This window comes from Serpula lacrymans, assembly GCF_000218685.1.
Source record: "Serpula lacrymans var. lacrymans S7.9 unplaced genomic scaffold SERLAscaffold_5, whole genome shotgun sequence".
Lineage (NCBI taxonomy): Eukaryota > Fungi > Basidiomycota > Agaricomycetes > Boletales > Serpulaceae > Serpula > Serpula lacrymans.
Genome location: NW_006763294.1, coordinates 1195692 through 1220760, shown reverse-complemented (window position 1 = coordinate 1220760; position 25069 = coordinate 1195692). Strand labels below are relative to the sequence as shown.

Below are 25069 nucleotides of genomic sequence, written 5' to 3'. Positions count from 1 at the left end.
TTATGATTCAATACAATACTCAATTGCAGACTTCTTCCACTGGTTCATTGTCAAGAAAATTGCAGACCATGAGGCCATAATCGATGCATAATCATTCGTTATGAGAACAGTTAGGGCGAATGTAAATTGCCCTGTAACAGTATGCTAAAAACCACACACAAATCGCAGACAGTAAGTTAACGGGGATCGATAGCACCAAGAGAGTAATAATGGGGATGAACTCTAGAACCACTTCCCAAAAATCTTCCAGAATCGTTCCTTCTCCTCTGAGTCTGGTCGTGGACCCTCTGCCTTTGTCTCCTTCTTTTCCTCTACGTCCCCTTCCTTCCCTGCACCATCAAGTCTCGCGATGCTCGGTGTCGCAGTCTCGCTGTTAACCGCACTCTTTTGCGAGCGAACTCTGGAACGTTGTTTTTCTTCCCACTTACGGTTTTCCACCTGGTATTCTTCTTCTAAAGTGCGAAGGATAATAGCTTTATGGGCGTCGGCACGAGCTTTATCGCGGACTTGAGCCAATATACGCTCGCGGCGGGACTGTGGCGGTGATGCTGTTTTCTCATCAGATTTTTCTACAGCTTTAGCATTCCTGGCAGTAGAGGTACTCGGCTTCGGTTCGGACAATGGTTCCCATTCGAGTGGCAGTGGCTTGGCCTTCTTTACCCTGGAAGGACGTGCTCGTTGTGTCTGGGTGTCGGGCTGACTAGCTTCTGCGTCCATGGGCGTTTCAGAAGGTTCCGTGGTCGGTAAGTCAGCCTTCTCTGATGCTCGCACATCTGCAGCAGAGTCCTCAAGCTTATCGTCCTGTTCGGGCTTGGACGTATCCACAAAAGAAGGGTCTGGGCGCCCAGTGATCTGACTCCATTTGTTGAGTGCAATTCGCATGCTTGCGTTGTCAGGTTGACCAGATTGCTCTTCAGTCGGAGTACTGAATGGCGATGACGTATATAATGGTTTCAGAGGATGAAAACCTCCCCATTCCATGAATGCATGGCCAACAGCGAGTTTCTGATCCCTCCGCACATCCCTCTGGTATAATTCGCTCCTAAACGGCTCATCTTTTGCTGCACCAGGAAGTAAAACCTTCAGCATATGCAGCGTATGAATGCAAAATGTTATCGTACCTGCGCGCTCTACCTTGACCCTCAAAAACCTGGATGCTTCTGGTTCTTGAGCTTTGCTGTAGGAATCTTGGAAAGCCGGAGCACCCCGATCATTTTCAACCGTCCTAACTTGGGGTTCGAAAAGACCCTGCAAGTCTTCCAGCCCCTGCCCTCCTTCCTTCCTTGAATCCACTTCTGGCACCGGAATACGTAGGACTTCACCCGAAGAGGGTACAGAGTCAAATGATTTCGTCGAGGTGAAGCTGGCCCAAAGGATTGATTGATACATAGAACTTATCTCGGTATCCTGCGAGGGATGTACTTAGTGCCACCGTGCTAGTGGAAAGCATGATAATAATAAAGCCACGTACACGTAGAAAACGGTATTCTCGTAGTGGGCCATATCTACGTTCTATACCGCGAATGATAGAGTAGGCATCAGATAAACCTAATATTCCATCTACCGAGCGAACAAAAATCGTGTGGGTTGCATTACCACTGTCGTTTTCCACAGAAACATGGTCAATGTGCTTGGGAGTAAAAGTCCTTGACTTGCGAAAAGTACGCGGTGAGCGTGTCTGCGTTTCTTGCGCCGCACTTTGAGGTAGCTGGTCTAGTGTCGCATATGCTCGCCATGGTTGTAAACGACGAGCTCCTACTGTGCTGACGCTGGCCCGGGAAAGCATCCAAGAAGTATACCTAGTTCAGGAACTTTGAAAGTTGAACAAAATGTTCAAGTATATGGAAAAAAAAAACTGGGGTTAAGGTTTGTGGCTTTCCATAAATTTTCTGAGATGTCCACCTCGAACTCCAAGTTTGCTCCGTACCAAAATGCCCTCAAAGCGCTATCTGTTCGGACGGGCACGCCTTTGTCATCTTTGATTCTATCTTTTGCTATTATACATGAAGCAACGGCCATAGTTCCTCTTGTAGGCTTTTTCTACGGTGCCCGCACACTTGGAGTTGGGGAACAACTAGTCGATTCCTTGACCCACAATACTTCCGCGGCAGACAGCGCTCATCCTTCTGGATGGATAAGATACCGAATACATGGTTGGCTTGATGAAGGCGAGCAATGGGCGGGCAGAGTTGGGAGAAGATACGGTGTCTTTGGTTTCGAGAAGGGCCAGCCCGTTGGCGACGAACAGGGTTCTTCAGGTCAGCTATCAGGGAGGTTGGCTGGCGACGTAGCCAATGCCGTGCTTGCATATGGAATCACCAAGGTGAAACATGATTGCTTCCATGCGAAGTACCTGCGTTTGTAACTCATCATCTCGTTTCTACAGGCTTTGATCCCTCTACGCATTGGGCTGTCCTTGTATTTCTCTCCGGCATTTTCTCGGCGCGCTGTTGATCCAATCCGTGCCAACATTTCTCGACTCTTCAAATCCAAGGTGTAACTAAGGCTGCTATAAGACCTTGTCATACCATCGAATATCGTTGTTTTTTTTCAGGTCGAGGTACGTTGATTTCCATTTGCTTGTAATGATGATTTCGCTTGCCGCCCCAGTCGTAGCTATGGCTTTGACGAAAGGCAGAGCATACAGCCAAATTTTGCACTTCTGATCATCATCGTTCTGTTCTGGCTTCTCTCTAAGATTACTGACTGCTCTTTTAGACTGAATGTGTGACCGCAACTTGCATACATATGCGGACGTCGTAGTTAGGCTGGAAGGAAGCAAACTCAAAATCTGTTGATTTTTCATGTGTAAATGTGCTTGTACCACCTGTTCGGATATTAGTACGCTTGTTTTGCATACTGTTGTTGCCTTATAAGATTTCGTCAATATATTGATGATGGCTACTGTAGCTTCAAGGGTTCGTTATACTCGAATATAAAATTTTGATGTGCCTCTTGGGTGGCTTGTGGATGTCCGTCTACATTCGGTTGCAACAGTGATATGGTTCGCCTCGCTGCTGTACAATCCCGAGAACCTGCCCAACCTTAGATATCCCTTGCCAACCTAATTACTGATATGACAGTAGTCCAACCTTTGCGGCAACCGTGAGAATTTCACTACTTTACGATCGCACATACAGAATTGCTAAGTTTACCTTACAGTTCACCGAGTGCAGTTGCACTTATCACGCTTCGAGCCCATTTTCGACACATGATCATATTCACAGGCGAGAGCGAACCGGCTCATGTTATTATCCAACGGCAGCCAATCGCATAATCCTCACATGCTAGATTGTAGCACAACTAGTGTCATCAAATCATAGTGCGATGTGGCAAAAAGGCTCGACCCACATTAAGACCATTCTTCTTGATAATCTGCTGGGATGCTGATAGGACCGCTGGCAGGGATAGGAACAGGTGTGTGGTATTTCAGGTGTGAAATCAAGATCGCTATCCAACAATGTTTGGGCCACATTTTGAATAGCCTGTGCCAGTGATACGCTCATCATGAAACTAGGCCGATCACTTTGAAGTCTGCAAGAGATTTAGTGAAGAGTGCCAAGATGTACTAGCTCTGCGGTCTTGGTTGTGGATGGCTTATAGAAAGTTTGTGCGTCCATGTTTGAGCATGTGCATCACTGATGTACGTGTGGGTCTACCACAGCATACACGAATAACTAATCATGTCCAGGAACAGATACATCAGCGCATCGACAGTGGTCCATCGTGAAACGCCCACATAGAAGTGCGAGCTGCTGTTTCAAGCTGCGATAGATGAAACACACACTTGCGGCTCCCGAAAGCCCTATCATGATGTGAACGTTTGTGACCGAAAGTGCTGAACAGTATATAATGCCCTTCATCACATCTTGTATCCTCAGCCTTCTCTACTTCCTTTTTGTGGCTCAATAGGTACTGGCTAGTAAGTGACTCCTCTGCATATGCCGCTTCCGTCAGTCTCACCATCGATGCAGCCTTTGTTTTATTCGTTCTCAGACATTCGTTATCTCTTTTTGATTCCTTCCTTTTTCTTTTCGTGGCCTATCTCCCTAACATTTATAACTTAAATCAACATGGTACCGACCAGCATTTTGACCGTGGCAATGGCTGTCGCCGCTACTACTCTGTCAGTAGTCGCGGCTCCTATAAAGTGGGTTATTCTAATTTGTTTTGCGCGAGATAAACTTACTTATGTTTATCCTCATAGCGGTGACACATCGTCCGCGTTTTCGACGGGGGCTTTCAACAAGGTTACAGTAGGACAGGTTCCCTCAGTACCCGGTTCGCTCCCTCGTCCTTTCAAGTAAGTCATAGTTAGTATACGAAATACTTGATGCTAATTTTATATATCAGTTTAACTACATCCGAGGCCGATTCTATACGGAAGAGGGCAGGGCACACATCTACTTCGTCGCGTCTTGGCAGGCGTAAGCTCACTACGCCAAAGATATCGTCGGGTGACGTGGCGACGGGTATCACTGCTGGGTCTACATCGTCATCTAATACCGATTCCCGAAAGCAACGCGACGTCAACGAAGCTGCGCAACAAATCAGATCGCTCCTTGCAATCGCGAAATACGTGAATAGCGTTCAGAGACGTGACGAATCGGTGGCGGACAATAGCGATTTCTCACTTTCTGGACTCGAGCCTATCCTGAAAGGAGCAGGCGACTTCAATCTCTCGAGCATTTTCAGGAGAGACGACGATGGAACTGTGGCAGATAACAGCGATATTTCGCTGAGTGGACTCAAGCCTATCATAAAAGATGCGGGGTCGGTCCTTGGCGACTTGCCATCTTTCAATCTTTCCAGCATTTTCAGGAGAGACGATGGTGAAACGGTGGCAGATAACAGCGATATTTCGCTTAGTGGACTCAAGCCTATCTTGAAGGATGCGGGGTCGGTCCTTGGCGACTTGCCATCTTTCAATCTTTCCAGCATTTTCAGGAGAGACGACGATGGAACGGTGGCGGATAACAGCGATATTTCGCTTAGTGGACTCAAGCCTATCATAAAAGATGCGGGGTCGGTCCTTGGTGACTTGCCATCTTTCAATTTTTCCAGCATTTTCAGGAGAGACGACGATGGAACGGTGGCAGATAACAGCGATATTTCGCTCAGTGGACTCAAGCCTATCATAAAAGATGCGGGGTCGGTCCTTGGCGACTTGCCGTCTTTCAATCTGTCGAGCATTTTCAGGAGAGACGACGATGAAACGGTGGCAGATAACAGCGATATCTCGCTTAGTGGACTCAAGCCTATCCTGAAAGATGCGGGGTCAGTCCTTGGCGACTTGCCATCTTTCAATTTTTCCAGCATTTTCAGGAGAGACGACGATGAAACGGTGGCGGATAACAGCGATATCTCGCTTAGTGGACTCAAGCCTATCCTGAAAGATGCGGGGTCAGTCCTTGGCGACTTGCCGTCTTTCAATCTGTCGAGCATTTTCAGGAGAGACGACGATGAAACGGTGGCGTATAACAGCGACATTTCGCTCAGTGGACTCAAGCCTATCATAAAAGATGCGGGGTCGGTCCTTGGCGACTTGCCATCTTTCAATTTTTCCAGCATTTTCAGGAGAGACGACGATGAAACGGTGGCGTATAACAGCGACATTTCGCTCAGTGGACTCAAGCCTATCATAAAAGATGCGGGGTCGGTCCTTGGCGACTTGCCATCTTTCAATTTTTCCAGCATTTTCAGGAGAGACGACGATGAAACGGTGGCAGATAACAGCGATATCTCGCTTAGTGGACTCAAGCCTATCCTGAAAGATGCGGGGTCAGTCCTTGGCGACTTGCCATCTTTCAATTTTTCCAGCATTTTCAGGAGAGACGACGATGAAACGGTGGCGGATAACAGCGATATCTCGCTTAGTGGACTCAAGCCTATCCTGAAAGATGCGGGGTCAGTCCTTGGCGACTTGCCATCTTTCAATCTTTCCAGCATTTTCAGGAGAGACGATGGTGAAACGGTGGCGGATAACAGCGATATCTCGCTTAGTGGACTCAAACCCATCCTACAGGATGCTGGTTCTGTCATTGACGACTTACCATCTTTCAATCTCTCGAGCATTTTCAAGAGAGATAGTGAGCTGGTGTACTAGGCGGATGTCAGAGAGAAGTATGCGCTACTAGGTTATCTTTACGGTGTTGATGTTGTTGGTAACCTTGGAAAATCCTAATATGTAAAGATATCTGCAGGTAGCATCGACTCGCATTCCAAATTTTCTAAAATGTCAGTATGGGATTGAGACCAGTACATGTAGTTTAGTAAATGGGAGGCATTGGTTGTGAAATATGGAGTTGCGAAGTAACACCACAAATATTTCGTTAATGCCTGAAGCTGAACAGAGTCAAAATCTGAAGGGACCACCGGGAGTCTTTTCGGAGACTACCGATGTAGTTATAAACACAGCGGCGCCAACCTGATCTCCTCCGGTATAAGTCTCCTTAGTGCACCATCTCAGCTTCCTTTACTTTACACTTGCACAATATCTTCGGTGGGGGGCTGGGACCTACAACAACGTCGCAATTCATCAAGTAGGATCATCAGTGCCCTCTAAAAACTCTAGGCCCTATGGATAATGACTAAACTACACCTCAAGCGCACTCCTGCAGAAGAAGCAGAGCGAGCACGACGGAAAGCCCGAAAAGCTGCACGAAGGGCCCATAAATCGCACACTGTGAGCGACGACCACGACTCAGACTCTCGTCATGGCTCTTCTGACCGTAAACGTCGTCGGACGCCTGTCAACGTAGACGACGACGACAGCGACGTTTCATATGGCCCTCCACCTCCAGAACCTTCGTCATCCGCACACAAACCTGACTACGACGAGATACGTGCACAAGTGGAGGAGGAACGGTTTAGAGAGAAGATGTGGGGTGCATATGGAGACGATGAGCGTTTGGATTCTGTAGAAGCGAGGTTCAACGACTATGCACATGTCCCTCATCGCTGGAGAGCAGGCGGGACATATGATGGCTATCCAAATAATGAGCCCGCGACAGACCCAAAATTCATGGATGACGACGAGTATGCAGAGTGGATAAGAGAGGGAATGTGGAGGTAAGTTTTCATTTCCACAGAATGCTTCTGGAGCTCTAGCTCATGTAACGTACAGGAAAACTCATGCCCATGAATTCGAAGAGCAGGCTCGCAAAGAAAGCGAAAGAGTTGCTCGACGTGCTCGCGATGCAGAACTGAAAGCAGAGACGAAGCGACTTGAAAAAGCTGCAGAGGAAGCAAGGAGACGGAAGAAGCGGGACAAAGACAGACGGAAAAATCGCGAATATAGACTGGAATATGATCGGCGGTGGAAAGTGTTGTTGGAAGGAAATGAATCGTTGGTGTTCGAGGATATACCCTGGCCGTCATTCTCTGTCCGACTACCTGCTGAAAGCAAGTCTCGGGCGAGTGCAGTGATATCTGTGGAAGGCCTGACAGCACAGGAAATATCCGCCTTTCTTATACCTGTCTCGACGACAGCTGCTCTGGCACGGGAGGTTGGAGTGGGTTTGCCTCCAGACGAGCGGGAGCGTAAGGAGAGGAAGGAGAAACTTAGAGAGACAATGCTTCGATTCCACCCAGATAAATTCGAAGGACGGATATTGAGTCGAGTTAGAGAGAAAGATAAGGTCATTGTGAAGGAAGCTGCCGAGGAAGTTGCGAGAGTTCTTACAACGCTAATGGGGGGCTAGATATCGTGGTCAGCCGCAGACGAGAGCTAGCATGGGTAATAACCAATATTTTCTACAGTATATCGCCTGGCGCAAATTCAAGGAGCTGCTGGCAAACGCGTCCCTGTAGTTTACCATAGAATTCGGTAATCCTGCCGCACACAATCAGCAGGCTCCATTCGATCGACAGACGCTCGCAGAAAATGAAGTTTGTTTTTAATCCTACTGTTAGGTATTAGACAAATTTTCTCGGTGTAGAGGACAGCAGTCACCCTTACGAGCAGATTGATCACGAAGGGAAGTTTTCAGCTTTGTAGAATCAGCTTCACGATATCCAACATGCCGGAGGGTGTCTCATCCTTAAAAACGTCGGTGCTTTTCAAACAGGAAGCGGAATATCAATCACAACCAGATAGTTTTAAACAAGACTTATTTGAAACCAAATTCTGGGAGATCCGACTTACTAGACTACTGACCATCATGATTCTCGGTGATTCAAGTCACTTTATAATGCGAAAATGTGGTTGATTTTTCCACCAGCAACAACCACACGATACACAAAAGATGACGGAGACAGTATTCAACAAAGGTGTTAAGATAAGACGGCATCCATGATACTTCAAGCATATTTGAGTACAGACTTCATCTGAAAGGTACAGTAGTCAGAGGCCAACAACAATAGAATGACCAAGTAAGCAGACACACGTATTTGATGATAGCCATCAAGGTGGCCATATAAACATCATGACAGGCAATGATCCCTTCAATGGATTGGAGAATGGCAGAAATGGTGTCCGGCACGAGCGGCTTAAAGGGGCTGCCACTTTCTGGGTTGTCAGGGATTTCCAATGAGTTTTCTTGGATCAACAACACCGACGTCGAGCGGAGCAGTGACAGCATATATGTATGCAGTGTCTTCTACAAGGCCATTAGTGACCCGTCGAGGATCGATGAGGGATTGAGTGGGGATAGACAGATTTCTTGCGGAGGATGCTGAGTTGGTCAAGAACGTCTTTAAGCATCCATTTAGGTGTATCACAGAGGCACCAGCAGCACTCGGCTCTTTGAGGGGAAAAAATGGTGCAGCAAATACGAAAGCACCTAATGCAAGTGTGCAGAAGACGGAGGGAGCTGAAAGGAAATATTGTAGGAAGAGCATTGGCTCTCTAGAAAGGTGGACTGCCGCACTGAAAGAAATACGACCATGCGACTATAGAGGTTACCCAGAAAATTCACGATTTATAGCTGATGCTGAGTATATATATTGTCTGTTGTTGTCACATTTAAGAGGTGCTGAGACCCAGACCCGTAGGTAATCTGAATCGGACCTAAATTTCACATTGTTTGCCTTTTATTATTGCGTAGCCAACAGTGAATGGTGTGTCGATTAACATTGGATAGGTTAATTATCCGGGAGGGGGTATTATTGGTAGCGCGCATCCCCGACAAGAAGGTAGATGGTCCAAAATCTGAGCTTGTGCATCAGGTGGATATATGTTCTGCTGAATTTTTCCTCGTTAAGAGAGTCTTGACGCTTTTGATAGCATTTTCTCTCGCAGTAATAAGCCTCCTTGCTTTTGCGAGATCCACGTCTTTCTGCATTGCAGAATAATCAGGTTTAATCGCCTTCTTAATCTCCGCTATGCGCGCGCTTTTCAAAGTATCGAGAGACGATTCTTGGGGTGATGAAAACGGAATGGTATCTGTACTTGTGGAAGAAATCGAGTTCAGTTCGCTGCGCAGATCAGCGAGTAGGTCATCAAGTGTGGTAAGCGTAGATATGCATTCTTCCATTTCTTCTAGCCGCTTGAAGGTACGAGATACTTCGCGAACACATGTTTCGATATGCGTAAATCGAGCGGGACCAAGCATGGTCCCTCCGTACCTATTAAGGGGACATGGCATCATAATGAGGTGCTAATATTACCGTTTGAAAAGAATGCTTACCATCGGCTAACAATTACAACAGCGTCGATAAGCCCTTCTGAATGCATAGTTTTGAGGACTTTGTTGCCGCCCCATTGCTCCCCGTCGTCATCGCTTCCGACTTTCAGCTCGAAATCATCTGGGCCTTCCAATCCCGTTTTACCATGCTTTAAGACCATGCACCTCCATGCAGATATTTCATATGCGGGTTTATCAGCGTGCATAACGAGCTTCTGGTGGCGGACAGCAGCTCGAGCTTCCTCTGGTGAAGTGGCACGGTAGACATTGCCTACGAAGATGGAACCCCGGTCACGAAGTTCTTGGGAAGTAGCAACAGCTTTTGGTGGTGGTCGAGACGACTGTACAAATGAGTCCAGATTTGACATTATCTTCGCAGCTCTTGTCTGGGTACCTTGTGTAATTTGAGGACGTTTAGCGTCCTTAGTGGATATCAGTCTAGTTTGTGCTGTTTACTTGTTACCAGCTTAGCTTTACAAGCTTACAGAAATTGAAGAATGCGCACTGCGGTAGCATGCACACCTTGCGGTAGCCTATGATAGTAAGCGATGAAGCATGTTTGGTAGAGATTTTCCTGTCTGAGTTACAGTTACTACGGTTAACCGCGGCAAAGCCTTAGTGCTGACGCTGAGAAAGAAATATCCCTGGCACCGTCCGCGGCGGATACCGTCGTTCAACGTTCAAGTTTCATAATGAATATCGTCGTACACCGTTGGACAGACGAGCATTGCGGATTCATACTACACCAACTGATTGTCTCGTCGTAATATCACCCAGACTATAACTACATCCCCTCGGGTGGGGCTCTTGTTGCAGATTTATGGATTCAACTGACATGACGCGGGCCCTCGCCGCATCTCTCCGAGTCGAAGACAGGGACGCCTGTTATCGCAGCAGCACAGGTACGCAGCGGCTTTTCCATCACACACAAAAACTACCTAATTGGACAGTTATTCATACCTTTCTACCCATGTCAAAGTCACCGAGCATCACGGTTCGGTTCCAATGAGCATCAATCCTCGAGCAATACAGTCTCCTGTGCTTGAAGACATGCTGTCCACACCGCGACATCATGATTCGTCCATCACAGTTGTAGTTACATCCTAACAACTACCAAATATATAGGTCCATTTCAGGTGTCTGTCTTATTCCTCGTAAAGACGACCCAGTTAAACACTTTCTCGCGCGATTACTTTCTACACATTTCGTGGAACTCAAGCTCTCTAACGATGAGTTCTAACACATCGCAAGTTTCTCTGATTCTTCGTATAGCACCCTGCTTATTCGGCATATAGCTCGCATTATCCTCATATAGATCCGCATCAGTAAGGTTACCCACTGGTATTGTGATTGTTTATCTGACAAATAGTCACAATTTCCAGGTCTGAGTTCTTTGTAGATCTATATTCATAGCATCATTGTGGTTAGTTGTCTGATATGTGCCATCAAGGTCATTGGGTACATGTTAGGTTTCGTGTCCTTTGGTATTCTGATCATGCAATGCTGTGAGTATTAAATTGAATGGTTCCCGGATACACGTCCATAATCAATGTCGCAGTCATCTACTATACCAGGTTCACGAATGATTTATGGTGGTTAAAGTTATTCGGTGAGGAATTGTATTAATCTCTATTACAAGCCTATCAATGCTAAATCATGCTTGACTTCTTTAAGTATGGTGTATCGCTTTCTTGGAGTGTTTGAGTTTTGCTTTCACAGTATACCAATTCTGGCTGGGCGCATCGTTGGAATGTCTTGCTTGTGTGGTGGCTGTGAACGAAGTAACATGGCCCATGGGAGTACTTATTATTCTGGCAGGACTAAGTATGCTCTTCATATGGATATAGGAATATTCATTAACGTATTACAGTCGCCTCTTTGGTTCACACTTTTTATTGCTGGAGGATCTGGATCATGGCTAAGTCTCTTGTCGTGCCGTGTGTGGCAATGTTGGTATGTTACACTAACCGTTCAATCTTACGCTAATAGTTTTTAACTTCTATACTGATGTCTTGTGACACAGTTGTCACTCGTGCAGTTTTCGTTTGCTGTAGTTGAAGGGTTGACTGTGAGTGGCGAATGCCTTTTTTATTTTAGTTCTTGTTGGCTGATGCGCTTCTTAATAACAATGCTATAGCTTATCCATCCAGGGGGGCAGGATGTTGGACTTACTATTGCGCACGCTATAAGTAGTGTATATTGATTCCAGCAATCGCTAGAAACTCCGTCGATGCTGACCTCATTTATATCAGACCTGGGTGATAGGTAGTTGCCTTTGTGATATTATCATCACTATTCACACCATAAGACTGGTCCGTGACCATTTCCCCTTGTTGTTCCAGTCATCTAATATGGGAGCTGCAGCTTCTAAAGAAGAAATCGGGCACAAAATTCAAAAGGACTCAGTTTCTCGTCGTGAAATTGGTGAAATTGACCATTGAAACAGGAATGGTCACTGTTGCAGTGACCTTGATAGCAGCAGTGTTCTTATTCGTGAACTTCTGGTCTTATTATTCAATGTACGTTTTAACTCCACTGCATAAGTCATTGTTACTGACATGGAATTGTCAGCTTTACTTTTCTGTCGGCATTGTACTCTTGATTTCCATGTTGCATGTATTTATGCTCATACTTTTCTGTCAGATATGCCAATTGCCTTTTGGCTTCTTTGAATGCTCGTATCCTTATCCAAAATTCGTCTAATCACTGTCAAGTATCAACATTACTTTTTGATGGTCATGGTGGCGAAATTGAGGGCTCCAATGATAACGACTTAAATGCTACGCCTAGGCCTTTCCATAATCCAGAAATATTACCTTTACACCGCCAAAGTGCCATGCCCTTAGAGAGAGTTTTGTCATCAGACATTCGTATAGGAGGATCCGAGGTGAAAATGCATGCAGCACTTGGAGCTTCCTCAACTTTTGACACATTTGTACAGGTTGTGGATGATCGCTCGAAGGATAATATTCCGACTATCATATCCCTTCCTCCCATCCATCATGATGCCCGCCAGTGGGAAATGACAAGCTTGCCCTGGGTAGATCGATAAATAAGGATGTAAAACTGAAACCCCCCGATGAAAATGGTTGTGTATCTGGTGAGTTTGATAACATACATTATTACTCGTGTCCTAATGTCAACGTCGTTGATCATGCCAGCGGGAATTCTGTACATCCCTTATGATTTGTGCATGTTTTCATCCATGATTGCTCCAAAGCTTCGCCATCTTCTACAGTTTATGTTATCTAATATCAGAATCATTGCTCGGAGATCCAAGTCTGTCGTGCGCTTGGTGCTGACGCTGAAAATAACGTAACTCTGGCAGATACCTCGCATAGCCTTGTGTCTCTCTGGCCGACTTAAATGACCAGTGATTCAACCTTTCATACCCATACTAAGGCCGAGCATCGGTTGCAGTCATCGATCTTTCAAACCCATCCCTTATGCTCATGTAGGTCAGTGACCGAAGTCATGTTGTCCACATCATCATCATGAGATTTGGAGTGCGAACAAAAGACATCTGATGATCACGTTGGTGATTCGATTGTTGTGGCTATTTTCAAACCTAGCGTCTAGGGATAAGATAAGTACGTTTCAGTGTGTTTTTTTTCCCCCTCATAACTACGACCTGTTTACATTCCTTTTTGCTCACTCCTACACATTTCGTGGAACATGAGCTTTCTGACGATGGGTCCCATCGACACATAGTAAGTCTTTCTCAACGTTTTTCATAAAATAACGTGCTTAATCGTATATAGTGTTCGTTATCCAAATGTTTTCTTTAACGAGTGAGCTTGACATTGGTAGTCGCGGTGTGGTATTCATCTGACAAACGGTTGCGATGTACAGTGGCGGGCCCGGGTCCGGGTTCTTTGTAAATACATCTTCATATCATTCCGAACTATTATCTGATTCAAGTTATCAAGGTCATGGGGTACATGTTCAGTTTTGTGCTCTTCGGTATTCTGGTCATGCAGTGTTGTGAGTGTCATTTTGAATGGTTGTCTGGATATACTTCCATAACTTCTGTTATTAGTCATCTACCACACCAGATTCCAGAATGATTCGTGGTGGTTAAAGTTATTTGGTGAGGAGTCCTACAAGCCTATCAATGTTGAGTTGTGCTTGACTTCTTTAAGTGTGGTGTGTTGCTTTCTTGGAGTGCTTGAGTTTTGCTTTCACAGTATACGAATTCTGGCTAAGCGCATCTTGGGGATGTCTTGCCTGCACAGCATGGCCTATGGGAGTGCTCATCATTTTGGCAGGATTAAGTATGCATTTCAAGTAGACTTGATAATTATTTATCAATAACGTATTGCAGTCGCTTCCTTAGTTCATACCTTTTATTGCTGGAGAATCTGGATCATAGCACAATCTATTATCATGCCGTGTGCCGTGATGTTGGTAAGTAACTGTAACAGTTTGCTCTTCATAAGCTCTTCACTGATGCCTTGACACAGGTGTCACTCACGCAGTGTGTATTTGCCATATTTGAAGGATCATTTGTGAGTGGCAAGAGGATACTTGTTCCTTGATGTGTTTCTGAATAGCAAAGTTTTAGCTCATATGGCCCACGGGTGGACTATCCCTTAGCTTTAATATTCTCAGTATCATAAGCCGCGTATGCTGATTCCTACAATTATCATAACACTTCGTTGGCGCTGATCTGTGTGAAATCCAGACTTGGGTGGTATTAAGTTGCCTTTGTGATATCGTTATCACTATTCACACCATAAGGCTGGTCCGTGACCATTTCTCTATGTTGTTTCGGTCATCTGATATAGGAGCTGTAGCTTGTAAGGAAGAAATCGGGCACGAAATTCAAAAGGACTCAGTTTCTCGTCGTGAAATTGGTGAGACTGACCATCGAAACAGGAATGATCACTGTTGTTGCGACCTTCATAACAATAGCGTACCTATTCTTCGTCGCCTCGTGGGCTTATTTTTCAATGTACGTTTTAACTTAACTGCACAAGTGCTTGTTCCTGACATGGAATTGTCAGGTTTACTTTCCTGTCAACGCTGTAGTCTTGATTTCCATCTTATATGTTTTTCTGCTCATTTTATTTTTATCAGCTACGCAAATTGTCTATTGGCTACTTTGAATGCTCGAATTTTCATCCAGAATTCATCCCAGCATTATCAGTTATCAACAGCACTTTTCGACGGTAATGACGGAGAACTTGAGGGCGTCAATGGCAATAACGTGAATGCTACGCTTTGGCCCCGCCATAATTCAGAAATATCGCTTTGTCACCGCCAGAATGCCGTGTCTTTGGGGAGAGTTCCGTCACTAGGCGCTTGTATACCGGGACCACCACAGGTGAAATGTATGCCACACTCAAGAGCATCTTTAGCTCATGACTCTTCGCGCAGGTCGGCGATGAATGCTCAGAGGATAGTATTCCGACTATCATATCCCTTCCACCCATCCATCGTGATGCCCGCCAGTGGGAAATGACAAGTATGCCTTGGGTAGATCGATCATAGGAATGTAAGGTTGAAAGACCCCCTATGAAAATGATTATGTATCCGGTGAGTTCGATAACATACATCCGCATTTATGTCAGTATCTACGTCGTGGATCATTATAGTATTATGCCACCGAAAGCTTTATCATCCCCTTGTGAATTGCGTGCCTTCATCCTTGATGTTCCAAAGCTTAGTATTTATAATCTACAGCTTTAGTGCTCAAATGCCGTGCGAATAGATCGAGCTTAACCTAGGAGGGAGGTCGGCTTTGAGAGCACCAGTCACCATGCCCTGATTCTTACTAGTATCCAAACTCTTTTTGTACCATATCAATTGTGTTAGTGTCGACAAAGCTTCCAGTGTTCACCGCGCTATGGAACTCAATGAACGCCAGCATGGCAGGCCAGAAGCACAATTGTTTCACTGCTCGGCATATACATGGATTACAAAGAACATTGGCTAATTCACACTACTGACAAATACAACTGATATATGACGACGATAGAAGGTCCAACAAAGACTCTCAGTTACCACCACGAAGACGAAGTACTATAAGAAGCAATAGATTGAGCAATCATACGAAGCAAAGCACATAAGAAAGTCGAACTCACCCAAATGAAGAGTGGACTCCTTCTGGATGTTGTAATCAGAAAGCGTGCGACCATCCTCCAACTGTTTACCAGCGAATATCAATCGCTGCTGGTCGGGGGGAATACCCTCCTTATCTTGGATCTTGGCCTTCACATTGTCAATTGTGTCAGACGATTCAACCTCCAGTGTGATCGTCTTCCCTGTCAACGTCTTGACAAAAATTTGCATACCACCGCGAAGACGTAGAACAAGGTGAAGAGTAGACTCCTTCTGAATGTTATAATCGGAGAGAGTACGGCCGTCCTCCAGTTGCTTTCCCGCAAATATCAATCGCTGTTGATCGGGTGGGATCCCCTCCTTGTCTTGAATCTTAGCCTTGACATTGTCAATGGTGTCGGAAGATTCGACCTCAAGAGTAATCGTCTTTCCAGTTAAGGTCTTCACGAAAATCTGCATACCACCGCGTAAGCGAAGAACTGTCATATCAACGGTTATCTCTCGCTTAGAATAAATTCAAAGAAAGGTGATTTACCAAGATGGAGAGTAGACTCCTTCTGGATATTATAATCGGACAGCGTTCGTCCATCTTCCAACTGCTTCCCAGCGAAGATTAATCTTTGCTGATCCGGAGGGATTCCTTCCTTGTCCTGAATCTTCGCCTTGACATTATCAATGGTGTCAGAAGACTCGACCTCGAGAGTAATCGTCTTTCCGGTCAACGTTTTCACAAAGATCTGCATGCCACCACGTAAACGAAGGACTGGTAGATTTTATGTGGTGAGCCACCTTCTGTAAAACACCTCATATATGGCTAAGACTTACCGAGATGGAGAGTGGACTCTTTCTGGATATTATAGTCCGACAGCGTGCGGCCATCTTCCAATTGCTTCCCAGCGAAAATCAGACGTTGCTGATCAGGAGGAATCCCCTCCTTGTCCTGGATCTTGGCCTTGACATTATCAATTGTGTCAGAAGACTCCACCTCAAGAGTAATGGTCTTCCCAGTCAATGTTTTGACAAAGATCTGCATGCCACCACGCAAACGAAGAACTATCATATGAATAGCTTCAGCGCTGGCGACAAAAAGTGCCACAGAAGTGGAACATACCGAGGTGGAGAGTAGACTCCTTCTGAATGTTATAATCTGAGAGTGTACGTCCATCTTCCAACTGTTTTCCGGCGAAAATAAGGCGTTGCTGATCAGGAGGAATCCCTTCCTTATCTTGGATCTTGGCCTTGACGTTATCGATAGTGTCGGAGGACTCGACTTCAAGAGTGATGGTCTTGCCGGTAAGGGTTTTTACAAAGATCTGCATGCTACTCGCCACAGTAAATGAGAAAAAGGATTTGTTATATGCTATAATCGAGCTACTTACATAATAGAAATTCGCTCGGGGGATGTATGTGGGGTAGAAGGAAAGGCGTTGTAACGACACTAAGAGATAACAACAGTGTTTATACGTGGGGCCATCGGGGTTTTAATTGTGTAAGGCTATGACTCAGCCTCGGAGCGCTGACTCGGAAATTTAGGACGAGTAGAGACTCGGACAAGCAATGCCGCTTTCTTCCACAACGGCAAAGATTATGAGAGCTCGGATGGTTCACTAGACGATACCAAGCTTGTGTTATTTGTGTTCGTCGGACAGCCGCTATAAAATCTGGAACTTGATTCATCATCATGACAGCTAGCTGACGGGCCCATAGAGATCTAATAGCAATGCTATGTATGCTATGAGTCTCAATTATAAAACTCTGCATCACTCTTAGAACACAGAGGAATTTTTTCTTGGCCCATCTGATTCTATTCATGAGCTCAATCGATCCGTACTAGTAAGTCATTTCTATCATATTAACGAATTAAACGGCATACTCAATCGTTATTGTAGCTATCGGTAAGCTGCCGTCTTAGCGTAGCTTGTCCAGTTTTTTTAACAGAAGCTTGCTATAGGAATGCTGACAGGCAGATGGTACAGTCTTTATGTGGAACCATATTTTATGTTGCTAATAAAAAATATCACGAGTATAGGTTTTGGGATATATATTCACATTTATGTCAGTTGGTGTTCTTATGTTGCAGATGTGTGGGTATTATCGTATAATTTGATATAACTTCGCACCCTTATACTCTGACATAGTCATCTATCATACTAGCTTCAATAGTGATTCCAAATGGCTCAAATCCTTCGGTGGGTGGATTGTGTAAAATTAAGTATCTAGCACCAGCTAATAAACCACAGTCTGGCTTGTTTTCTTATTCGTGTGCTCAAGCTGTGCACTTACAGCATACGAGTTCTGGCTTGGGGCTTCGATACAATGTCTCTCTTGCTCGGTCATTGGATTCAATGTGAATAATCTCGCTGAACCTTCGCCGCCTATGTGGCCATTCACAACCCTCTTCGCATTAGCTGGCTTAAGTATGTATTTTTCCTATATAGTCTGAACAGCTCATCAAGTCCGTCTAGTACCTATGATGGTCCATGCTTTCTATTGCTGGAGAATATGGGTAATAGGTCGTTCTCTCACGCTCCCGATTGTGATCATGCTGGTAGGTGTAGGTTTCCGTGGTCTTCTCCCTTACGCATAAGGTTATATGTTTTATAGGTATCATCCGGACAATTTGGGCTTGCTATTACAGAGGGCCAATCAGTGAGTAAATATCTAAAATACGAGTTTTCATTTTGATTGGATTCCTCATAGTTTATCGGAAATTCGCTCGCAGATATTATGAACGTGAGCGTTGGAGGTGACAAACGCTCATATTTTGTAAGCAATTTTCCTACTTGCGACTAGCTGTCAGTTCACACAATATATAGACATGGGTGATAGGAAGCTGTCTGTGTGATATCATGATTGCTATTCAAACCACACGACTCGTAAGTTGGCTTGTTGTGTCTATCCTTCATTTCCTCATCCGTATTCAGCTTTTTCGCAACAAATCGGGTACAAATTTCAAGAAGACTAGATCCCTTGTTGTAAAATTGGTAAAGCTGACAATAGACAGGAACAATTACGGTCATCGCAACTGCATTGGAAACAGTGTTCTTATCGGTTTCTTCTGGATCTTTCCTGTACATTTCAATGTATGGCGCCATCAAACTAATATATTGACGGTTGCTGACCCAAGGCTTATAGGCTCTTCCGTTTGTCCACGCTGTAGCTATCACATTTTCTTGTTGTTTATCTTTTTTTAAACCGTTTCGTCCTTTCAGCTATGCTAATTGTCTCCTTGTCAACCTAAATGCTCGTATCCTCATACGAGATTCACATCAAGAATATCATTGTTCAACGGCACTATTCGAAGGCAATGAAGGCAGTGCCTCGCTTCGGAGAGACACAGAGGAGCAACTTCCACGAAGACGGACTATAATAGAGATGAGGAGGACTCATTCATCGCAGAGCATCTCTTCTGCGGAGTCATTGACTGTAAGTAAATCTGATGTTACTCTATGTTCCTGGTTTATAAAGAAGTATCTCAGGGCGAAGCTAACCCTTCAGGCGATGTGGTAGTTGGGCTAAAGCCCATTTTTCCAACTCATCGAGCTGCGCGTCAGTGGGATTTGCCGGTTATCGAGTCCTAGTAAAGGAAGATCGCTTCGACTCGCTATTTTACTAGTATTTTCTTCGGTTGACTTCAGGCGCAATCCAGCTAAATCGTGTCATCAAAAAAAATCGAGGATATCATGCAGACTTCACATAATGTTATCCCAGCGCCTTTCGTATGTCATACGCAAACCTACGGTGGGGGCTGTTGTGACAGGAAACCGCACGTTCGAGCATAAATGTATTTTGTTCCCGTTGCTTCTACTCGATGTGACGCTAGTGCCGTACTATTATCTCGATCGCCACTCTACTCACTAGAATTCAAAACGTTCTCCATCTCTCTACAATACATGCTGTACCAAGGAAAAATCAAGAATATACATATAAGTTCTTCTTCATTCCCATCTTGCACTCAATCCCAGTTCTTCTATCACCACCCATTCTATATGTTTACCTTGAGCTTAGGAAATCTGTACATCAGGTACTGATTGAAGCTTCCAGGACTCAGGAACTTATAATTATATTGTCTCCGTCGGCCTTCCCAATTCGACGCCCCCCCTGGAACGACGTTTAAGTTATTCCCTACACGCATGTCCACTTCGCTACTCCCTACAGACTGGAGCGCTCTCCCTACAAATCTGCCTGTGCCTCAAGACGATGGCCTCGCGGACCATCTCCCATCGACAGATATCCCACTAAACATTATCTTATCCTCAACAATGGGCACGTCTATCGATCTACACGCTCTTTCTCTCGAACGCCCTATATTGTTGTTCATCTACCCGCGCACTGGACAACCTGGGGTTCCGAATCCAGATGGATGGGATGAAATCCCTGGAGCAAGAGGATGCACACCTGTAAGTTATCGCATACTTATTCTCTAAATTACCATCCCACAAATAGGATATCTGTATACTGCTTGTTTTACCCATACATTTATTAACCACACAAGCGCTCATGGATTTCCCTGCTAATATGATTTAATATACAGGAACTGTGTGTAGTCCGGGATTCGGTGGCCACTCTCTTATCTCTTATACCCACCATTGCCATCTTCGGGATGAGTACCCAGTCGACGCCATACCAATCCGAGGTTGCAGAGCGCTTGCATCTTCCCTACCCAATCTTAAGCGATTCTTCGCTCTTAATCACCAATGCGTTGAAGCTTCCTACCTTTGAGGCGAATGGAGAAGTGCTACTGAAGAGGATAACGATTCTGATCGAGAATGCGAAGATATCAAAAGTCGATTACCCTGTTTTCCCATCAGATCAGGCTGCTAAGAGGGCAGAGGAAATGTTGAGTTCTTAACGCTTCAGCCAAACTGTAGTTTAAGAACGCTGAACAATGTTGTAGTCGTCACATCGAGACCCCAATCTGCATCTTTCATAATAAAAATACAACCACTAATAAGGTTTCTCCTACAATATTCGCTGGAGTTACAGCACCAACCTCGCAAGACCATTGGATCAACACTCATAATCTCATATGGCGACTTCTTTATCCCCGATGACGTCTCCCTCTACCCGCAAGCCGTCCAAGATACGCTCTAATCCACGATTTCCTCCCAAGCGAGCCACCTCTAGGCGTACCTGGAAGTAAAGTGAAAACATCACTTGTAAGCATATTGTTGATAATCAGACAGCTCAGTATGGAAAGAGATGAAAGGTCATGACAGCAAAAATAACAGGCCGAGTCGTTACTTGCCTGCTTTTCAAGTGTACGAAGCACTCCCAAGGTGTAATCGAACGAACGTGTGTGGCTACGCAAGTAACCTATTGTATGATGCTTCAATGTCGGCGTCGAGGGTCGTTTTTGCAGCACGTCTATTATACATGTCGCAAGAATGGACGTCGAAGGTTCTGTGAATGGCATTGACTACGATATAAGAGATGACGCACTCAACACTTGTCGATTTGACTGGTCTGCCCGTACACCATGTACAATGGGAAATGAAAACTTTCCCTCGGTAAGATCTTCAGCGAATCCTTTATTATTCGTATACTATGCAGCACGGATGAAAGTCAGTAAAGGCATACCTGCGATCCCAAGAGAATGATATCAACACGACGCACTAACCTCTGTACTTTGTAGATTCATATAATCATCACGTATCTGGAAGTATATACCGAATAGATTGACGAGTGGAACATAGTCACTGTTATCAGAGCGACTTCATATTCCAAACTTTGCGTTATAATGGAATTTCCAGAACACGTACACGTCGACATTGATGGTTGCACATGCCATCATCAGCTTTATCGCAATCCTAAATAGACCTCCCGTTTCTGTCGCCTCATCTCAGCTAACTTATCACACACCTTTAATACAGAACTAGGGCTCAACTATTATTCACCATGGCAATATACTCCTCTTCTGTCGGGCACTGCAGAGAATCACGCCACAATATTTCGAGTCCTTGGCCTCTATGAAGAGAGAGTAACTCATCCGTCACAATACGGTCAAGGTTGTCTGGGACCAGGCGTCCGGTATCAGCGCTAGCGGACGAATCTGCCACGGGTCCTCTGAGAGAAAAGAGTTCCTTGTAAGCCAGAAAGTATACATAATTTGCGGTATTTATCGTCTGCGGGACACCGTATATCTTGTGCGCAACTACAGCCCAGCGTCACAACAGAGTCAACGACCCTCAGATCAACACTATCAACGAGGATATCAGACTCACCCGGTTCCCCACGACGCAGCTGTGAATCATCCTCGATATCATCGACAAGGAGACTGGCGCTGTGTAACATGCTGACCACCTTTATGATAATTTTGAGTTTGTCCGGTGGAACGACGAGCCAATCGTTGAACGCATCGATCATCATACCACGGATTTCCTTACCAGGTTTGGCGGTGATATAAGTAAATGGTTCGAGTAAGGCAGATTCATTGGCGGGTGTCCAGCACGATAGCGATGATATAGAGGAAAGTAGATTTTCGTATTTCGTAGACTCGGACATCGTAGATAATAAAAGAGAGTGGGAAAAACCAAGGAGACCCCTGAAATATTAATTACTAAATAGGTAATGTTCACCGTCAACGGGAAGTAACTTCGACCATCATATCTTTGTTAGGTCTATTAAAGCAGACTAGAAAATGCTATCGTTAAACCAGGAATGGCACTCAATCCCAGAAAAATGTCAAGGTAGTGACATACATAATCATCCAGCAGGATCTTTTCTTGCGCTGGCGCAAACCGATTGATATATGGAACCTTGCTGACAGTTCATACGAAGTACGCGCATTTAAGATAAAATAAATGTATGAATATAGCTTATGATACAATTGCATGTTGAGATGATGTGCGCTTATTCGTAGATGTTCAAGGCATTGAACTCGAAATAAGCATTACTAAAAGCAGTCGGGTTGTTGTTAACGTAGTCTGTCCATGCCGCATCAATGATAAGATTCCAAAACAAATATCAGTAAGACTTGGAGCACTGACCAACACAGGACGAAGGACATCCAGACGAAGCATAAACATCGCTGCTTCCAGCCCAATCGCCGCCTTCATTCCCCGAAATGAATATATGAAATTATCACATGTCATGAAAGAACATACAGAATGTGAGGTTGATGACAATGTTGTGAGAACCAAGATGTGAAGCAAAGTCACAGTCTGTATCGGGAAAATACGCAGCTGGTGTACCCTATCACATTGGTGATTAATTAAGTATAATTCGCAACAATAAAAAATCCACTCACCCATGCACCAGTATTGATGCTATTGCCAGCATATTTCACATCACTTGGTACCGATCCACTGTACCTGTCCCAGAACCAGATTTTGATTGCAGAGCTTGTTCGCTCCATAGCATACCTGTAAATTTTGTGATATTAAGCTTCAAGCTTGCAGAAAACTGGGAACCAACCATCCGCCCCCATTGTTATTGAAAGATGGACCAAAGCTATCACTGGCGCTGAGCTTCACTCCACAACTCATGTTATTAGTTTGGTCAACGTCACAGTTACTACCTGTAGACGTTCTGGAATGAAATGATTAAGATACAAATATATAAGAATTAAAATGTATCATCGTTAACATACCCACTCATATCTCGGCCGTTTGGCATCGTGCAGCCTTCGGGATGTAGTCAACGCGTGACTAGATGGAAGACCCATGAAACAACATACCCGCACTAGTGTGCAATGTTGATTCATTCGGGCTTTCATTGTTAACACCCTCGATTATGTCCAGCTCACCCTAAAGAGAAAGGGGAAATATGTCATGATGGCTCAGACATAACGTTCAAAGTGACCCACTTCGTTAGGCCAGTTAGCACCAACCTCCTGGTATGACGATCACACAGTTTAGTGATGCTTCATACTAACTAACGGAAGGGATACGTACCCTATGGATTTAATATGAAAATAATACATTAAGGCATTGGTGTATACTGGTGGATCGAAAATACGCACCCTGCATAGTTTCGTCAGTTTACAAAAAGGTAAGGCCCAAAACTGTAAGTACTCACATACGGCAGGCCAAGTACCACATCCCTCCGGCATGTGGCCAATATCAAATCTGGAAGGGCGTGAGTGTCGATCCGATAATGCGAGCTAAAGTTATCACTTAAACCTACATAGCAACATGAGTGGTATACTGCGCATTGGATTCTATCCTGAAAGAGTCCCTTCCAGGTCCGTTCGCACTGAGAACCGCCTTGTCATCGGCGCGGAGGGTTACAGTGTTTCCTGACACGGATACTAACCCACTCCTCTGGGCAGTTGCATCGTCGACGTAGTTTCTATTAGATTGTAGGTATTACTATTGGGATGGCAAGGAAACAAGAAAAGGAGATGACGCACACACGCCCATTGGTGGGATCGGAGATAGCTTGCCAATAAAACGCATTCATAAAGCCTTGACCGACGAGGTTGGATGTCCTTGAATATGTTGCACAGAGTCCTCGATGTATGATAGAAGCTAGAACTAAAGATCGGAGTATACCAGAGTCTCTCATCGTGACAATAGGAAACGAAGTCGCAACAACGATATGAAAAGAAAGAAAAGGCGATCCTCAGGAAGCCTACCAAATCGAAAGGCTCGTTCATTGCTTAAGTATCACGATGAAAGGCCCCGAGCTCTCACTCAAAGAAGGAAAGCATCTCTTCTCGAAGGTCACGAGAAAAGGACAGATCACCGTCAGAATGCACCGAATATCGTACCGCTCGGACCAGAACGATTCCAGCAGGGCAGAAGTCTTAAGAAGACTTGGCCCCAGGTGCTATGAGGACACTGATTCGGAAGGTCTGCCTGTATAGCGCTGTATAGCATGTGAACAAACCTGCCAAGAGAAGCAACAAAAATCCCCTAAAACTTCGTGTTCACGGGGAAGCTGCCTAGCACATGATGAGAACTTGCCAGCGCAACAGATGTAATATTTGACAGCTGATTGCGCGAAACGCTGGATGATCGACGATGTGAGAAATGGGGTGGATCCCGTCATCGAGGTAGTGTTGTTAAGACAAAACTGGACGAAAAGGCGTGGCATTGAAGAAAAAAGGGCTAGGGGCTGGGAGGTAGCCCGAATGCCTGCTTTACATGCAAGAGAATTGCAGGCCGAAAAGAATGGAGCTAAGTATTTCTGGCCTCCATGATGGAAGGAACACGATGATCTAACCACAGCAAGCGCCCCCCACGAAGTCGAAGGATTACCCCGTAAGGCGCTATGTGGGCAATATATTTTGCTTGAACGCCTGAAATAACAGGGAAGTACAGCCATAAAGCAAAGAACACATGTACGAGACAGCAACTTTGCAGTGCAGCCAGTCCTCAGGACGCAAGAAAGCGGTAGATAGGAGAGAAACGTGCCAAAAATGCCATAACTACTCC

The 25069-nt window shown here is 45.0% G+C and overlaps 11 protein-coding genes across 11 annotated transcripts; 6 read left to right on the top strand and 5 right to left on the bottom strand.

Moving 5' to 3' along the window:
- Nucleotides 1-62: 62 nt before the first annotated feature.
- SERLADRAFT_463566 (uncharacterized protein) lies at nt 63-1806 on the bottom strand (the record flags this gene model as incomplete). The annotated part of the gene is made up of 3 exons (XM_007316582.1): nt 63-1061; nt 1122-1407; nt 1472-1806. The coding sequence occupies 3 exons, from the start codon at nt 1784-1786 to the stop codon at nt 223-225; spliced, it is 1440 nt and encodes a 479-aa protein (XP_007316644.1).
- Nucleotides 1807-1870: 64 nt separating this feature from the next.
- On the top strand, nt 1871-2907 carry SERLADRAFT_385169 (uncharacterized protein; the record flags this gene model as incomplete). Its single annotated transcript, XM_007316581.1, has 3 exons — nt 1871-2323; nt 2387-2560; nt 2719-2907. 2 exons carry the CDS (start codon nt 1895-1897, stop codon nt 2498-2500), a joined length of 543 nt encoding a protein of 180 aa, XP_007316643.1.
- A 1166-nt stretch (nt 2908-4073) lies between these two features.
- SERLADRAFT_436280 (uncharacterized protein) lies at nt 4074-6106 on the top strand (the record flags this gene model as incomplete). Its single annotated transcript, XM_007316580.1, has 3 exons — nt 4074-4150; nt 4208-4303; nt 4354-6106. 3 exons carry the CDS (start codon nt 4074-4076, stop codon nt 6104-6106), a joined length of 1926 nt encoding a protein of 641 aa, XP_007316642.1.
- Nucleotides 6107-6442: 336 nt separating this feature from the next.
- On the top strand, nt 6443-7897 carry SERLADRAFT_385165 (uncharacterized protein; the record flags this gene model as incomplete). The annotated part of the gene is made up of 2 exons (XM_007316579.1): nt 6443-7071; nt 7127-7897. The coding sequence occupies 2 exons, from the start codon at nt 6587-6589 to the stop codon at nt 7701-7703; spliced, it is 1062 nt and encodes a 353-aa protein (XP_007316641.1).
- Nucleotides 7898-8471: 574 nt separating this feature from the next.
- SERLADRAFT_447663 (uncharacterized protein) lies at nt 8472-10231 on the bottom strand (the record flags this gene model as incomplete). Its single annotated transcript, XM_007316578.1, has 2 exons — nt 8472-9567; nt 9630-10231. 2 exons carry the CDS (start codon nt 9992-9994, stop codon nt 9165-9167), a joined length of 768 nt encoding a protein of 255 aa, XP_007316640.1.
- Nucleotides 10232-10845: 614 nt separating this feature from the next.
- On the top strand, nt 10846-12892 carry SERLADRAFT_414496 (uncharacterized protein; the record flags this gene model as incomplete). The annotated part of the gene is made up of 14 exons (XM_007316577.1): nt 10846-10872; nt 10922-10951; nt 11009-11131; nt 11185-11235; nt 11301-11450; nt 11497-11579; nt 11650-11694; nt 11764-11820; nt 11879-11938; nt 11991-12145; nt 12198-12218; nt 12270-12513; nt 12568-12726; nt 12788-12892. 11 exons carry the CDS (start codon nt 11089-11091, stop codon nt 12676-12678), a joined length of 1020 nt encoding a protein of 339 aa, XP_007316639.1.
- A 1614-nt stretch (nt 12893-14506) lies between these two features.
- On the top strand, nt 14507-14926 carry SERLADRAFT_368036 (uncharacterized protein; the record flags this gene model as incomplete). Its single annotated transcript, XM_007316576.1, has 4 exons — nt 14507-14580; nt 14633-14653; nt 14706-14835; nt 14870-14926. 4 exons carry the CDS (start codon nt 14507-14509, stop codon nt 14924-14926), a joined length of 282 nt encoding a protein of 93 aa, XP_007316638.1.
- Nucleotides 14927-15624: 698 nt separating this feature from the next.
- Nucleotides 15625-17008, bottom strand: SERLADRAFT_368035 (uncharacterized protein; the record flags this gene model as incomplete). Its single annotated transcript, XM_007316575.1, has 5 exons — nt 15625-15650; nt 15713-16168; nt 16225-16452; nt 16515-16742; nt 16801-17008. The coding sequence occupies 5 exons, from the start codon at nt 17006-17008 to the stop codon at nt 15625-15627; spliced, it is 1146 nt and encodes a 381-aa protein (XP_007316637.1).
- Nucleotides 17009-17405: 397 nt separating this feature from the next.
- Nucleotides 17406-19352, top strand: SERLADRAFT_414494 (uncharacterized protein; the record flags this gene model as incomplete). The annotated part of the gene is made up of 13 exons (XM_007316574.1): nt 17406-17522; nt 17635-17659; nt 17719-17773; nt 17828-17878; nt 17975-18106; nt 18155-18237; nt 18294-18338; nt 18390-18455; nt 18506-18565; nt 18614-18772; nt 18825-18845; nt 18902-19115; nt 19169-19352. The coding sequence occupies 12 exons, from the start codon at nt 17500-17502 to the stop codon at nt 18908-18910; spliced, it is 729 nt and encodes a 242-aa protein (XP_007316636.1).
- Nucleotides 19353-20302: 950 nt separating this feature from the next.
- SERLADRAFT_463551 (uncharacterized protein) lies at nt 20303-22223 on the bottom strand (the record flags this gene model as incomplete). The annotated part of the gene is made up of 7 exons (XM_007316573.1): nt 20303-20822; nt 20938-21056; nt 21132-21234; nt 21310-21388; nt 21452-21518; nt 21577-21843; nt 21914-22223. 7 exons carry the CDS (start codon nt 22191-22193, stop codon nt 20715-20717), a joined length of 1023 nt encoding a protein of 340 aa, XP_007316635.1.
- A 263-nt stretch (nt 22224-22486) lies between these two features.
- On the bottom strand, nt 22487-24265 carry SERLADRAFT_463548 (glycoside hydrolase family 16 protein; the record flags this gene model as incomplete). The annotated part of the gene is made up of 11 exons (XM_007316572.1): nt 22487-22615; nt 22679-22741; nt 22796-22883; nt 22939-23053; nt 23106-23219; nt 23281-23314; nt 23368-23437; nt 23497-23524; nt 23708-23758; nt 23817-23981; nt 24043-24265. The coding sequence occupies 11 exons, from the start codon at nt 24195-24197 to the stop codon at nt 22542-22544; spliced, it is 957 nt and encodes a 318-aa protein (XP_007316634.1).
- Between the last annotated feature and the right edge of the window lie 804 nt (nt 24266-25069).